The sequence below is a fragment of the Eleutherodactylus coqui genome, chromosome 4, assembly GCF_035609145.1.
Source record: "Eleutherodactylus coqui strain aEleCoq1 chromosome 4, aEleCoq1.hap1, whole genome shotgun sequence".
Lineage (NCBI taxonomy): Eukaryota > Metazoa > Chordata > Amphibia > Anura > Eleutherodactylidae > Eleutherodactylus > Eleutherodactylus coqui.
Window position 1 is genome coordinate 85,294,515 of NC_089840.1, and position 16,565 is coordinate 85,311,079.

Here is a 16,565-nt window from a genome sequence, read left to right on the forward strand (position 1 = left end):
ATATAAAAAGAAAATCTTGACACAGACTCATTAAGCTTAAATAAAACATTACAAACTGGTTTCAAATTAAAAGCCTAAATGAAAGATAAGATAGTCAAATGAACCAACGCATATGGTACTTTACCATAGAAATTGCAAAAACCAAATTAAAAAAGGGAAAAATAGGCAAACCCTTGAAATTTAGAAGGACCAAAGTTGCAACAACTTCTGTAGAGATAATGAGATCGAAACAAACATGAAACAAGGATTGTTTCAGATGATTTGATTAAAAACGGAAATAGAACAAAAATAATCAAAATTAATGAAACAAAACTCAAATTCAATAAAGACAAAAGGAATACAAATGAATCCTCTACAAGACAGATATTAATGAACATATTGTAATGATATGAAGGCCAAAAATGAACTGTGATCATAAGAGATATTTACTAATAAAGAATGCCGATGATATCGTGCTGAGATTATTCAATGTTGAACGGAGCTTCATATTGTTTAACAATTGACAGAAATACAATGCTGTTTTCATACAAAAGAATACCTGAGTCTCAACAATTGCCATGCCAACTGTAACGTAGCAACTGGCACAACACATTTTAATAAAATGCAATAAATATAAATGTAATGGACAACAGCTGTGCGACTTATCGTGTTGTTTCATATAAAGGCAGCTATGAATATAATTACCAATGGCTCAATATCAGTATTACAGATGAAGGAAAATCCATGTTTATTCCAGTTGGATAACACACGATATATGTGGTCACTCAAGACTAAAGTGTAATATAGATTAGGATTGAATGAACACCCAATATATTATTAACTCCACGGTGACGGGCCAATTTTATGCCCTAATAATAAACCAATTTTTCATTTTCTCCTTCACATTTTAGAGCCATAACTTTTTAACTTTTCTTTCGACATAGTGCTTGTTTTTTGTGACCCAAGTTGTATTTTGGGTGATACAATATTTTGTATAGCTTTTATAATTTTTTTAGTGGGGGTGGGGTGGGGGGATTATTCTTCCATCGAAGAAGCTCTATCAGGGCTTATTTTTTGAAGGATGAGTTATGGTCTTCATTTATCCCATTTTTGGGAACATATAACATTGTGATCATTCTTTATTCCATTTTTTTCTAGAGGCAAGATTATCAAAATCTGCAATTCTGGCATTTTTTTTAAACTGTTTTTCACAGGGCAGTATAAATAATATCTTAAATTAACTCTGCAGGTCAGTACAAATATGTAGACATAAACAAAAACTATATAATTTTTGTATGCTGCTACTTTTTCACACTTTTTAAACAAATATCTATTTTTTTGTATTTTCGCATTCAAAGACCACTAACATTTTTTCCCCATTAACGGTGCTGTGTGAGTTTTTTTTTGCGGTACGAATTATACTTTATATTGTTACTATTTGGTGATCCATTTGACTTTTTGATCACTTTCTATTATGTTTTCTTCACAACAAGCTATATAAAATCAGCTATTTTCAGCATGTTCTTTATTATTTTGTTTGTGGCATAAACCAAGTAAGTTAAATAATGTACTAACTTTTTATATAAGTCATTAAGAATGCATGCTACCAGATTTGTGCTTTTTTTCTTATGTAGTAACGGGGAGAGATGGGGTTTTGACATTTTTATTTTTTTACAGTTTTCACTATTTTTTTTACACTCATAACTATTTATTTTTAGCTCCACTGTTAGACTTCAATATTACTACCTTTTAGGGCTCAGTCACACAGACGCATCGGCGCCCGTGTTACTGCAGCCAGCCGTACCTGAAGACGGATGTCTCTCTGCAACACCGGGAGGAAGAACATGTGACCGGCTTCATTGCCGGTCATGTGTTCTTTCATCAGCGCTGGAGAGACGGCCGTCTTCAGGTACGGCCGTCTTCTAACTGTCAGTCACACGGGCGCATCGTGTGACTGAGCCCTTAATGGTTCTTATAAAACACTGTGATATTTCACCTACACCTACATCAGCTTTAAAATAACTGGATCTGAACCTTGACAACTAGAGGTAATACAATACCAAAACATGCATGTATTATAGTTTTTAAAACCCTCTTCTGAAAATGCTGAACAAAAGCAGTTATTCAAATGGTTAGCAACAGCTTTATCTTCAGCAATATAGTTGGTTTCCTCCATTTTTACTTTTTATAATTTCACAATTTTTCTTTCTTCTATCACTAATTTACTTTAAAAAGTTTTCTCTATAGAATAGGAAGCCTCAGCCTCACAGTAAAACCTGCAGATTTTTAGTTTTTTTTTTTAAAACTACACATAATATCTTATAGAAAATTGAAAACTCATCATAAGTTAAATTGAATCCAACAAATAGAATAAGCAACCGCAATATGGTTCCATTTTGCATACCGTATTCTGAACCAATATTCATGCAATGCGCACTGTGCCTGGTACTTGTGTCAATTGCTGAAGGGCGATTTCAAGTCGCAGCATCACAGAAAAATTTGGGAGTACAAATTTATGGTCATGTTTGATACCCTCAAGAATGGAATGAACCTCAGCCCGGGATTTTTGCATAAATGGAAAGTATAAAAGGCCTGAAGAAGGTCAAGAGGGATGTCCTTTTCCCAATTATATATTATTATTTATTTATTTTTTAAGTTAAAAAAAAAAATTTAATTTCTTTAAAACTTCATAAAAATTCAGAACTTGACTTGTAATAATGTTGCCATTAGAGATGAGCGAGCATACTCGCTAAGGACAATTGCTCGATCGAGCATTGCCCTTAGCGAGTACCTGCCCGCTCGGGAGCAAAGATTCGGCTGCCGGTGGCGAGCGGGGAGCAGCGAGGGAGAGCGGGGAGGAGCGGAGGGGAGATCTCTCTCGCCCTCGCTCCCCCCTGCTGACTGCCGCAACTCACCTGTCACCCGCGCCGGCACCCGAACCTTTGCTCCCGAGCGGAGAGATACTCGCTAAGGACAATGTTCGATCGAGCAATTGTCCTTAGCGAGTATGCTCGCTCATCTCTAGTTGCCATCCAATAGGTGGTGCTGCATCTCCTTCCATGTGCAGGTTGAAGGAGCGATAAGACACATCATAAAACTGTCCTGAGCTCAGTGGACTGATTTATGATGTATGTCTTAGCTCTGTTTGTCTGTTGTTCTAGGTTTTGAGTGCAAAACAGTCTCAAATTTCTGTGTGTGAACATTTATTTGGATCAACAGGAATGTGTTCTCCTCCCCTCTTCATCTGTATGTTATAATTATGTGTCATCCTAACTAGTTTCATTCAATAGCCTGACGAAGGGGGTGAGATATCCCCAAAAGCTTGCTGTAACATCATGCATTTTTGTTAGCCATTAAAAGGTATCATATCTACAAGATTACTTGGTTTCTCTCACTGAGAACAATCACACAATTACCTTAAAAGCATGACCCTTTTTTTTTATTTGTTGTTCCCATTCATGTTCTTCCCAGCACTGACAACTCCTTTAAGCAGGTGTTGTACCTTAATTTATTTAGCTTGTCCCTCCATTGCAATTTTAATCAAGCAGGATGAGTGCCTGCATCACTTCTGCTTCAGCCTTGTGAACCACTACCCATCAGAAGTGGATATGATCTCCATGCCAGCACTACTTTAACCCTGAACAAATACTCCTTTTACCAATATAGATGCTATGCACAGACTAGGGAGAACAGCACATGTGTGACACCCAATCAGTACAGTGCATCAGTGGAGTGTATGTAAGGGTGCTGTTCCATAATGCACATGTGTGTGCTGACGATATGCCTGCTGCTTCAACACATCCAGCAAGGCAATAAATGCTTTGTCACTAGTGACGTAATATAGATTGCTCTAGCAGGAAATACTATTAGTTGAATAACATCTAGAGATGAGTGAGTATACTCGCTAAGGCTAACTACTCGAGCGAGTAGTGCCTTAGCCGAGTATCCTCCCGCTCGTCTGTAAAGATTCAGCTGCCGGCGCGGGTAACAGGTGAGTTGCGGCGGTGAGCGGGGGGGTGAGAGGGAGAGAGAGACTGCCTGGACAAATGTTTCATTCGTTCTGCAAACTTGTGATATTTTCAATTTTTCTGCCATTATTATTTTGCATTGGCTTGTCCATATCTTTCTCTTCCAATTAGAACAACTCTAAGAAACGTTACACCATTGCATCAACTGTCTTCAACTGATTGTTTCCAGATCAAAAATAAAGTAACAAGGCACCGCACTAATGCTGATAAAACACCAACGGCAGATATTTTATCAAAATCTGTCTTCTTCTTTTGTAATATCATGTCATGACCAAGATTCTTGTCATCTAACACATCGCTATAGACCATCCAAATCTGGCCTGGAGACCTTAAAATACAGTACAGCTCTTTCATTATAACTACCATTTCTTTTCATAATACTAATAATTGACTGTGACTTTTGTAGGTCTGTCTATCTAAAAAAATGTAGGATAAGACCCTTGAAGAATATGCCAAATACTTGTGATAGATTTGCAATGTATGGAGAAAGGAATACTGAGTCATTTCAGACATCTTTCGTTCTATTTCTAAAGGGTTATGCTAAAATAATCTTTTAAGAAATCATGGTAAACAATAAATGGCTTCTTAGAGGAATTTAGAAAATTCAATTTTGAATACTCTTCAAAGGAATTCTGAATCAATAGAGGGAGGTCTCCTTTCAGGAACCCTCTGTTTTAGCTAGAGAGTAAAATGGGTACAAATAAGATCTTGCTCACTGTAGGAGCCAGCACCTCCGTATATTACTAATACAGCTCATTGATTTTAATGGGGCCTGTTTCAATGTCAAACCAAGTCACTGGTCAGACCACACATGGAATATTGTGGACAGTTTTGGGCACCGATACTCAAGAAAGACATATCAGAGCTTGAGCGGGTACAAAGCCGGGCAACTAAAGTCATAAGCAGAATGAATGGAATACAATACCCAGAGAGATTATCTAAATTGGGATTATTATTTAGTTTATAAAAGATGGCTAAAGGGCGACCTAATAACTATGTATAACTATATCAGGGGTCAATAAAGAGATCTCTCCCATGATTTACTTATACCCAGGACTGTGACTGTAACAATGGGGCCCTCTAGGTCTAGAGAAAAGAAGGTTTCTACACTGACATAGAAAGGGGTTCTTTACTGTAAGAGCAGTGAGACTATGGAACTCTCTGTCTGAGTATGTGGTGATGGTGAATTCGATAAAAGAGTACAAGAGGGACCTGGATGTCTTTCTTGAGTGATATAATATTATATGTTATAAGTAGAAATGAGCGAGCATACTCGCTAAGGACAATTACTTGATCGAGCATTGTCCTTAGCGAATATCTCCCCGCTCGGAAGAAAAGGTTCAGCTGCCGGCGCGGGTGACAGGTGAGTTACGGCAGTCAGCAGGGGGGAGCGGGGGGGGGGAGAGAGGGATAGAGATCTCCCCTCCGTTCCTCCCCGCTCTCCCCCGCCGCTCCCCGACCCGCCGCCAGCAGCTGAACCTTTTCTTCCGAGCGGGCAGGCACTTGCTAAGGGCAATGCTCGATTGAGCAATTGCCCTTAGCTAGTATGCTCGCTCATCTCTAGTTATAATCTTTAATAACTTCAAGGGGGATCCGGGGATTATTCTGATTACCAGATTGGAGTCAGGAAGGAATTTTCTAAATGAGGAATATTGGCTTCTAGCTCATTGGCTTTTTTTTTGCCTTCCTCTGGATCAACATTAGAGAGTAATAGGCTGAACTGGATGGACATATGTATTTTTTCAGCTTTTCATATTATGCTACTACGTTACTATGTTACAATGCTACACATGCCCTGTGGTTGCTCTGCAGAAATACTAAACACCTACTGCCAAATTCCAAGGCAGATTACAGATTATCAGTGGAGATCCCAGAAGCAGGACACCCAGTGATCAACTTCTCTCATCAGACAACAAGAGTTTGTCCATGAACATCAAACTCTTTCACATTTAAAGGGGTTTTCCGTCTTTTACTACTGACGTCTTATCCTCACAATAGGAAGGTGTCTTTTATTTCCTCACAACCATAAGTATAGTGATGTTTCGACTACATCCTTTATTTCCTCTATTTATAAGGATGTGTAGAAACATCGCTATTCTTATGATTGTGAGGAAATAAAGGACATCCTTATGAATGTTTTTTTCTATTGGCACAGAAACTCTGCTGTCCTGAGCACTTTTTATTCATTACTGGTTCCATTTTGGCTGGAATCCTGCCCACAGCAGGGAGTGCAGACCAAATCGCTTCCCTGAAAACTGATGGGGGTTGGTGAGGAGTGTTGTTGACACAAAGTAACTATCCTCATAATAGGTCATCAATAACTGCCGCTTGAGATCCCTCAAAACAGCTGATCGCCAGGCCCACTGCCAGTGCAGCGGGGCCAGAGATCGTCATCAGGAAGTCTAATAGGTGGCTTATCATCCACTGAAATCAATGGGAGAGAAACTGCCTATTACACTTCTGGCACCTAACGCTGATGATGATGTCTAGCCCCACTGCACTGACAGTGGGCTGGATGATCAGCTGATTTCTTGGGATCCTAAGATGCAGATTCTCAGCATCAACTATTGATGTCCTATTCTGAAGGAAGGTTATCAATAGTATTTGCCCAGAAAACTCCTTTAAACTGTAGCTCCACATTTTAGGAGTGCATTTTGTTTCAATCTTACTACAATTACTGCAAATTTATATATTTCTATATTCATATATCTATCATGTTTGTATATGTGTGTGGTGTCATTTAAAATTAGGCTGTTGTAAACAGATAGCTGATTAATTGCATTTGGATATAAAATATGTAACCTGAGTTGGGGGTTCAAAGTTTCTCCATGGGAGAGAACCATGAGAATGGAGGAATTTTTATTGGCCATGCTGTGCTCCCTGGGATAAAGATATGCAAATGAGTTATGGAGTAACCCTTCACAGTGCTACTTATTTGAAGGTAACTACCCTATGAGTCAATATCTGAACTTTTAACAGGCTTTCAACAAAGAGATACATTACTCCTCCGGACTCACATTGATGGCCTCTCATCTACTGTGTACTGATGGGGGTAAAAACCATGAAACAACTGTAAATACATGGCGGTGCTGGTTTGATTCACATTCCTAGTCATACTCATGTTGCCAGACCTGTTAAAAGGTTGATTATTGACCTACAAGGCAGCTTTCTTCTGAGAGGTGGTGCTGTGAGGGATTATTCTATAACTCATTTACATAGTTTTCCCAGGGAGCATTGCATAGCCTATAAGACTCTTTGCATACTCATGGTATTCTCCACGAGGAGAGACATTCCACCCCAAGACTCACATTGTTTGCTTCTCAGCTAATCAACCAGCACCCTACCCTGCACTGATGAAGTATAACAATCTTGAAACATCTGTATGTGCATGGGTGCTCTGATTTTGTTTACATTCCAAGTCATGATGCAAGGACTGTTAAAAAGTTAGGCATTGACTCATAAGGTAGCTATCATTCCAGTAGGTGGCATTGTCGAGGCATTATTCCATCCCTCACTTGCAAAACACGTTAACTGATGGCTTTGCTCTAAATGTCTGTCACAATGCACTTCTCATCATGCAAGAGAAAACCACTAGATCACTTACAAAATCACTTAAGATGTTATGTAGATTTTAGGCTCTGCTTACATCTGCGTTGGAGGTTCCATCACATTTGATAGATAAAACAGTGCTGCATATAGTGCTACTTTATCCAATAAAATAATGGAATCCAACGGACTGCAATATAAGTTAGTGGTGTTCTTGCTGCCTATTCTGTGTGACAGATCTGTCATAGCTTGAATTCCATTTTTATCCTCCTACGAAGGGAGTTCACAATGCACATAACTCAGCCTCAGTTATGAAATGGGTTAGAAAACATATATTTTTTGTGTCATTCTAAATTACAGAACCAATGCATAAATAGCCTCGGTCATGGATACTGTAATTAGTGAGAATGCTCCCTTTATCCATTGGAGAGAAAGAACATACAGTTTACTATAGATTGTGTTCTATGGAAGTATTTATTTGGACCTCAAAATACATACTGCTGCAAGCTGCACTAGTCTCTATTATAAAGGGGATGACCTGTATGTTTAAAAAAAAACAAAAAAACGCTTACCGCCATAGCAATTGACCATGAACAAGGTTGGCCATTCATTTCTCCACTACAGGGACATTTTATTCCCAGTTGCAGCTTTCCCCAGCAGAAACTGTTGAGTACAAGAAATTTTTGCATCCACAATTATCAACTGTCTGGATAAATTCAGTATAAAAAAGAGGTAAACTTACAACAATATTGCAAATTTACTTATCCCTTTCTTGCACCCTGAGGGCAGTTTCAGATGGCCGTATGTGCAACTACATTCGCTGTTATGGAGCGTAGGTGCATAAGAACACTTTTTTTTCTTCCATAGCGCAGGAGTTTGAAAAAAGAAAAACTCCGGAATAGTTAATACTACATGCAGGAAAGATAGGGCAAGTCCTATCTTTTCTCGCGCGTACAATAAGGGTGCTTTCAGATGAGCGTGTGCATGTGCGTACATAGGTGCACACAAACCACATGTCTATTAAAACCATTGGTTCCCTATGGTGTGTTCACATGTCCATGTTTAGGACATGCGTGCACCATAGGTCCGCGGTGCGTGTCAATATTCAGAGATAATTATCTGAATTTACCGAATGCGTTCAAGGGATCCCTTGAGGAAGGATTTACGGAAGAATTGGAGGTATAGAGGATGTGGGGATATGTGAGTTAGTAAAGCACATGAGGTGAGGTTCATGATCAAAGGCTGAAACAGTGTGAAGTGCTGTATTCATACCATGGTTTCCAAATGTTTAAAAATGTGTGCCTTGTACCATTTTCCCAGTTTGCAATTTCTACAAAGCGGTAGAGTTGTGAAACCCTCCCTGCCCATTGGGACAGAGAAGGTGCCTCAGGTTTGTGCCATATAAGCGGGATTAAGAGTTTGCAGCTGACAGCAGGAACGTTGTCAGGTTTTTGTTAGAAGGGCACAAATAGGCTTTGTCACTAACGGGTTAAGCAGCTTCTGCTTGTTTACTTCAATCGGTGTCCATTCTTTACTTCCTTTAGTGTAATCTGCCAGGCCCTGTTTTTCTTTTTCCACCATTTGCTTCACTTGTAACAATCCTCTGACCCTGATCTTCTTGGGCAGGTAAAGTCTATTGACATCACTAGACGCATGTAAACTATAGCAAATGGTCAGCAGTTTTCTTGTTTTTCGATCCAAAGCATCAAGATCAGCTTGAGTCCAATCAAGGATGCCAGCAGTGTATCTGGTGATGGGTATAGCCCAGATGTCAATGGCTTTGATGGTATTCCCATAATCCCACTTCGTCTTCAGTATGTTCCTCACTCTTTGGATTTAACAATAATTTTATTTAATAGTATTACCTTTTTTTCCTTCTTATGGAAAAGTGAAATAACTTGAAGTGTTTATTTACAAAAACTTAATTACTTTTGATAGAAAATTGATTTAATCCAATATGCACCATGTAAATTTGTAACTTTTTTCCATGGTTGATTTTATTAGTCATCATTAGAGATGAGTGAATATACTCGTTTCGAGTAATTACTCGATCAAGCGCCGCGATTTTCGAGTACTTCCGTACTCGGGTGAAAAGATTCGGGGGGGCGCAGGGGGGCGGGGGGAGGCGTGGCAGAGCGGGGGGTAGCAGCGGGGAACATGGAGGAGCCCTCTCTCTCTCCCTCTCCCCCCCACTCCCCGCTGCAAACCCCCACTCACCCACGGCGCCCCCCGAATCTTTTCGCCCGAGTACGGAAGTACTCGAAAATCGCGGCGCTCGGGCGAAAAAGGGGCGTGGCCGAGTAGGTTCGCTCATCTCTAGTCATCATCAATTCACAGGATTGTACATATGTTCAACAAAATGTACAAATTGGATTTCTAGTTAATAAAGTGGATATAGTGATCCATACACTTTAGTAGGATCCTTGTTTTACACTTTGAGGAGCAATTACATACCGTGGTACCTGAGAAATGTGAAGATCTCATCATTTGCAATGAAATTGTTTTATTTCAAATACTTTAGGTATTATATATTGTTCATTGTCATCATGCAGTAAAAAATAATGTGCAAATAGTAATAACTAAAAAAGATTAAACTCCTATCTCGTAGACTTGGCGTGTGATGAGTTATATACGCGTAAAGGTCAAACTGTTTTTATTAAGAGAACTATGAAGATCGCTATGAAGAGAACCATAACAGTTTCCCTGCTGGGAATTGAATATAACTGTTTAGAGCGTAATTAATAATGAATTGTAATTTTTAGTTGCAAGATAAAGGTAAAAGCTTTTCAGTTTTAGCAATAGTCCGCAGCTTCTGTATCACATTGTTATTACTGGTTGCTTAAAAGACTTCCGTTTTTTTTATTCTACAGTATCTTTAACCTAACTTTGTCTAAGACTGCATTCATACTTCAGTTAAGGCCCATTTACACCAGCCAATCATCGCTAAAAAATCGCTAATCGGCGATCGTTTTAGCGATAATCGGTGCATCTAAATGTGCAAAACACCAGTGAGCAACAGAGCACAAAATTGGACCACTGAGCAGTGGAAAAACATCACCTGGTCAGATGAATCCAGATTTTTGTTGCACTATGCTGATGGGAGGTCAGAATTTGGTACAAGCAGCATGAATCAATGAACCTTTCTTGTCAGCTGTTCAGAGCATGTCAGTACTTCTAGCTAATTTACAGCGACTATAAAAAACTATACTGTCCATATGGGCCAATATTTCTGCAAAAAAGCAATTTCATCACCTAGTCGAATTTATGCCACCACAAATTGATATAGATTTGAAGATCAAAGGATGGCGTCTCTAATAAAGTGTCAATTTAATTTATATAGCAAGGCTGAATTTAGCATTCAGCTAAGATTAAGCAATTTAATAGATTCTTTTCATCCTGTTTGCCTTGTATCGATGTCAGAAAATAGATAGATATAAGATAGATAGATATGAGATAGATAGATATGAGATAGATAGATAGATATGAGATAGATAGATAGATAGATAGATAGATAGATAGATAGATAGATAGATAGATATGAGATTGGTAGATATGAGATAGATAGATAGATAGATAGATAGATAGATAGATAGATGGATAGATAGATAGATATGAGATAGATAGATAGATAGATAGATAGATAGATAGATATGAGATAGATAGATAGATAGATAGATAGATAGATAGATAGATAGATAGATATGAGATAGATAGATAGATAGATAGATAGATAGATAGATAGATAGATAGATATGAGATAGATAGATAGATAGATAGATAGATAGATAGATAGATAGATAGATAGATAGATAGATAGATAGATAGATATGAGATTGGTAGATATGAGATAGATAGATAGATAGATAGATAGATAGATAGATAGATAGATAGATAGATAGATATGAGATAGATAGATATGAGATAGATAGATAGATAGATAGATATGAGATAGATAGATAGATAGATATGAGATAGGTAGGTAGATAGATAGATGTTTTATTTTCAGTATTTGTTTTCCTTTCCTGTTTCTGTTTTTGCTACATAGGTTTCAGCATATACACAGTCCTTTCAATTGATATCTTTCAAAAATACAATGTTCCAGTTGGTAGACTATTAATCCTATGTGCTGCTACACCTTAGTTTATTTGCCAGCTCTAAATATTGCCAGTCAGGTCAAGGATAAGCAACTTATAGCGCCCCAAATGCATGCTGAGACACCAAGTCCATTACAGCATTTGCCCTTGAACAATGTATTCTACATAATTGACCATATTTCATAATTGCTGACAATTCAGTAATGTCTGTGAGGAGAAATGAATGGAATGAATACAAAATGTGTGTTCCTTTCTGCAAGGTCAAATTACTGCACTAAACCGAGTCTTTGTATCTCATTGGTGTTCCTTAAAATGTCAAACATTTAGAGTACATTCATACATTGAAAATTCGGTACAAATTTGCTTGTGAATTCTGGTGTCACCTTCAACTATTATATTGAGGGATTTGATGACTTACCACTGTCATCCACACACTGCATGCTGCGCTCACTCTCTGCAATCTGCCTGTAGGGCTCGTGCATGCGCCTGTCCCTCTCTTAAAGAGCCAGTGCACTCCCTAAACTGATCCTCCTCCAATCAACCAATCACTCCTGCCTATATTAGGCATCTTCTCCCTATGGAGGTTGCCTAAGCAACTGGTTCCATACCCACTTCGACAAAGCCTTGCTAAAAAGCTTGTTCCATTTCTAATCTCTGCTTGTTTCCTGACCTGTTTGACTTTGGTAATCCTCAACCTTGGCTAGGTTTCCTGGACTGTAATTTTTGCCTGCTGCCTGCCCTGACCTTTGCCTGGATACCAATATTCATTTGTGCTGACAGCTCTGACCATTGCTAGTATTGTGGACCAAACATTGTTCCCACTATCAGGTACAGTGCTTTAGCAGCCACACAACCAAGACTAGATTTGTGAGTAACATCTTGGGTACCTTACAACAAAGACCAAATCTTGCTTGGAGGGTCAAGGTTGAAAACTGGTGTTGCCCAAGTGTTGCCTCCTGAAATAGCCCAAATTTAAATCGGTGTGGGGCAAGGTGGATCCACGTCCACCTGTCTGACAATACCATAATTGTTGTTAGAATGCCAATTAAGTCAATAATTCACTGCAGTACTTCTCAGTGCCAAATATCAGAGGTCATAAAAACTAATTGATGAAATATTGATGTCAACACATGGCCCCCAACAGGGCACTAAGCAAGAAGTCACTTACTTGTTGCTAGTCCCGTTTCAACTCACTGAAACAGAACAACTGTTGAGTGGCTTCTTGCTCCGTGTAGACAGAAGAGGCTCTATCTATGAGAAACAACTGTTTGCAGTAAATGGAGGCAGATGGGCAAAACAATCTCTGGCCCGCTCCACCTCCATTCATTTGAACTGTAAAGCACAGGAGTTATAGTCACTGGTATGGCTGTTGGGTGCTTATGCAATAGAGTTGTGCTGTCTAGAGATATCTTAGCTCATGAAGTAATCGTTTTTTGTTACTTTGGTTTATTTACTTAAAGTGACCCTTTGTCGTGGACAAACAAAGATGGCCGCACCTCTTCTCTAACTACCTGATGCACACTATGTATTAGTATGCGTCAGTACTCTAAGACCCTACATGCTGCTCTGACTGGGCACTGCTGGTCAAAGTAGACTATAGTCTCTTAGACTTATGATGCATACTAACGCAAAATGTACATTCATAGTGGAAGGAGTGGCGCTACCATTACCAGTACCTGAGGGTTGCTTTAGAGGGATTTTCTTATGAGTGGACATAAAGTTATAGCTAGAGATGAGCGAGCGTACTCGGAAAAGCACTACTCGCTCGAGTAATGTGCTTTATCCGAGTATCGCTGTGCTCGTCCCTGAAGATTCGGGTGCCGCTGCGGCTGACAGGTGAGTCGCAGCGGGGAGCAGGGGAGAGCGGGCGGGAGAGAGGGAGAGAAAGATCTTACCTCCGTTCCTCCCCGCTCTCCCCTGCAGCTCCCCGCTCCGTGCCGGCACCCGAATCTTCAGGGACGAGCACAGCGATACTCGGATAAAGCACATTACTCGAGCGAGTAGTGCTTTTCCGAGTACGCACGCTCATCTCTAATTATAGCATATTGGTGAATGAGAAGTAATGCTGTGTATTAAAAGAAAAGGAAAACTGCTATGTACTTTGCCTGTTTTGCAGTCCCTGTATTCTAGGTCCCAAAAATCTGTCTCCTCACTGTGTATGGAAAACTTTCATCTTTATAGTAAAATTGTAAACTTCTGTTTGTGCATTCCACTTACAGCTGCATTTAAACACCACCTATCACCACCATATAAATGTCAACCTCCAAAATAAACATTTTTCTAAATGTGACTCATTAAGGAAAGTTAAAAAGACCCACTCCATCACCAAGTTGTTAATTTCCCGCCTCCCCACAGGATCCGGCACAAACTTCTGCTCGATGTCCACCCAGGATGCCCTACAATCTCCAGACATCCCCTGAGGCCATGTCAAATCTCAGAAAGCGAGATCTCACTAGTTATTGAGAAATGGCATGTTTTGACTGAAAAGCTATTTTCTGCATTAATATCACAGTTATCAATCAATAACTGCTGTATAAATACAGAAAAATGCTAGATCTCTTGATAACTAGCAGATCTCATATTCTCATGAGATTAGTTGATGGAGGTTCGTCAAGCAGAAGTTCCTGTGGGTTGTCAGGCAAGTGACAGCCTGGTTGTGGAATGTTCTTTTTTATTTCTGCAATGGGTCACATTTAGTAAGATATTTAATTTAGAGGGGACTATTGATTTTTAAATGAAAGCATATATCAATATTGTGGTGATAGGCGCTCTTTAATGACTACCAGCAAAATAATGATAGATAGGATTATAGAAAATATTGATGCAGAAATTAAAATAGCAGACAGAGTAATTCACAGGAAATGGAATAGGATATGCTGAATGTGTTTTTCTAGATGTCAGACTTCTGCAATAAATATCTTTAGGAAGTGACATACTCTAAATAATTAACTCTTATTAAAAGGATGTGTTTTAACTTTGTGCTGTTCTTTCTTCTTTCAAGGTCATGGATTATATGGGACATTTGAAATGTTGTCTTCTTGGAGGAAAACCAGAGAAGATCAACACGTAAAAGAGAGGACAGCTGTTGTGTATGCAGACACCATGATTTCCTTCTCGCTTACCACTGCCATGTATTTAGTCACCTTTGGGATTGGCGCTAGTCCCTTCACAAACATTGAAGCTGCAAGGATATTTTGTCGCAATTCATGTATAGCAATTTTCTTCAACTACCTCTACGTACTATCATTCTATGGCTCTAGCCTTGTGTTTACTGGGTACATTGAAAACAATTACCAGCATAGTATTTGCTGCAGAAAGGTGCCAAAGCCTGAAATCCTACAGGTCAAGTCATTGTGGTACAGGTTTCTTATGACAGCGAAATTTAGTGAAGACACAGCAGACTCTGGCGAAACAAATTCTTATGAAAGTCATCTTTTGGTTTGCTTCCTTAGACGCTATTACTGTGACTGGATAACGAATACATATGTAAAACCTTTTGTAGTTCTCTTTTACCTTGTTTATATTTCCTTTGCCTTAATGGGCTACCTACAGGTCAATGAAGGGTCTGATCTGAGTAACATTGTAGCAACTGAGACACGAACCATAACTTACACAGGCATCCAGCAAAAGTATTTCAGCAACTATAGTCCGGTTATAGGCTTTTACATCTATGAGTCTATTGAATACTGGAATACAAGTGTTCAGGAAGATGTTCTTGAGTATACGAAAGGTTTTGTCAGAATATCCTGGTTTGAGAGCTACTTAAGTTATCTCAGAAAACTTAACATGTCTACTGGATTACCCAAAAAGAACTTCACAGATATACTACGGTATTCGTTCCTTAAAAACCCACGTTATGCACATTTTTCTGAAGACATTATAATACCCAAAAAATACAACAATGAAGTTGATGTGGTGGCCTCTAGGATGTTCTTGATTGCCAAGACCATGGAAACAAACAGGGAAGAACTTTATGATCTCCTTGAAACTTTAAGGAAACTTTCTCTAACCTCCAAAGTAAAATTCATTGTCTTCAATCCATCTTTTGTCTACATGGATAGATATGCTTCTTCGGTGGGAGCTCCATTGCAGAACTCCTGCATAAGTGCTTTGTTCCTGCTCTTTTTTTCCGCATTTCTTGTTGCAAGCTCTATCATCAACATTTGGATTACTCTAACTGTGGCCTCTGTGGAGTTTGGAGTCATTGGATTCATGACTTTATGGAAAGTCGAGTTGGACTGTATATCAGTACTTTGTCTTATCTATGGAATTAATTTCACTATAGACAACTGTGCGCCACTGATATCCACTTTTATTTTGGGAAAGGAATTTACAAGAACTAAATGGGTGAAAAATTCACTGGAAATACATGGGGTAGCCATTTTACAGAGCTACCTCTGTTACACTGTTGGTCTGATCCCTCTTGCAGCTGTGCCTTCAAATTTGACCCGTACACTGTTCAGGTGCTTGTTTTTAATAGCATTTGTCACATTCTTTCATTGCTTTGCCATTTTACCAGTTATGCTTACTTTTGTACCACCTTCAAAGAAGAAAAGGAAAGAGAAGAAGACACAGGAAAATCGGGAAGAGATCGAATGTGTTGAAATGGTGGATCTAGATAGCACCAGAGTGGTTGACCAAATTACAACTGTCTGATATATATTTTGCTCTGTATGTTTTTTTTACACCCTAGGTCTTACTATGAGAATGTTTTAATGGAACTTTCCATCTGTATGGGGAAGAAATATTAAAACAAATATCCAATACAATTCTATTGATGGATGTTGCAGAAACTTACTTTTAGCCTAAGTAACAAATAAATAAATAAAAGACATATACAATGGTATAAGCAGTGGTTACAGGATGCTAGTCTATATGCAGACAATATAGTGGATTTGTTTTCTCTACAGACCTGTGG

The 16,565-nt window shown here is 38.9% G+C and overlaps 1 protein-coding gene across 1 annotated transcript in view; it reads left to right on the forward strand.

Annotated features, from left to right (window-relative positions):
* PTCHD1 (patched domain containing 1) overlaps window positions 1–16,303 on the forward strand; it is a 151,868-nt gene extending 135,565 nt beyond the window's left edge. Inside the window, exon 3 of the mRNA XM_066598624.1 lies at window positions 14,649–16,303. Within this exon, the coding sequence (XP_066454721.1) occupies window positions 14,649–16,303 (1,655 nt within the window). The remainder of the gene's footprint in view (window positions 1–14,648) is intronic.
* The last annotated feature ends 262 nt before the right edge of the window (window positions 16,304–16,565 follow it).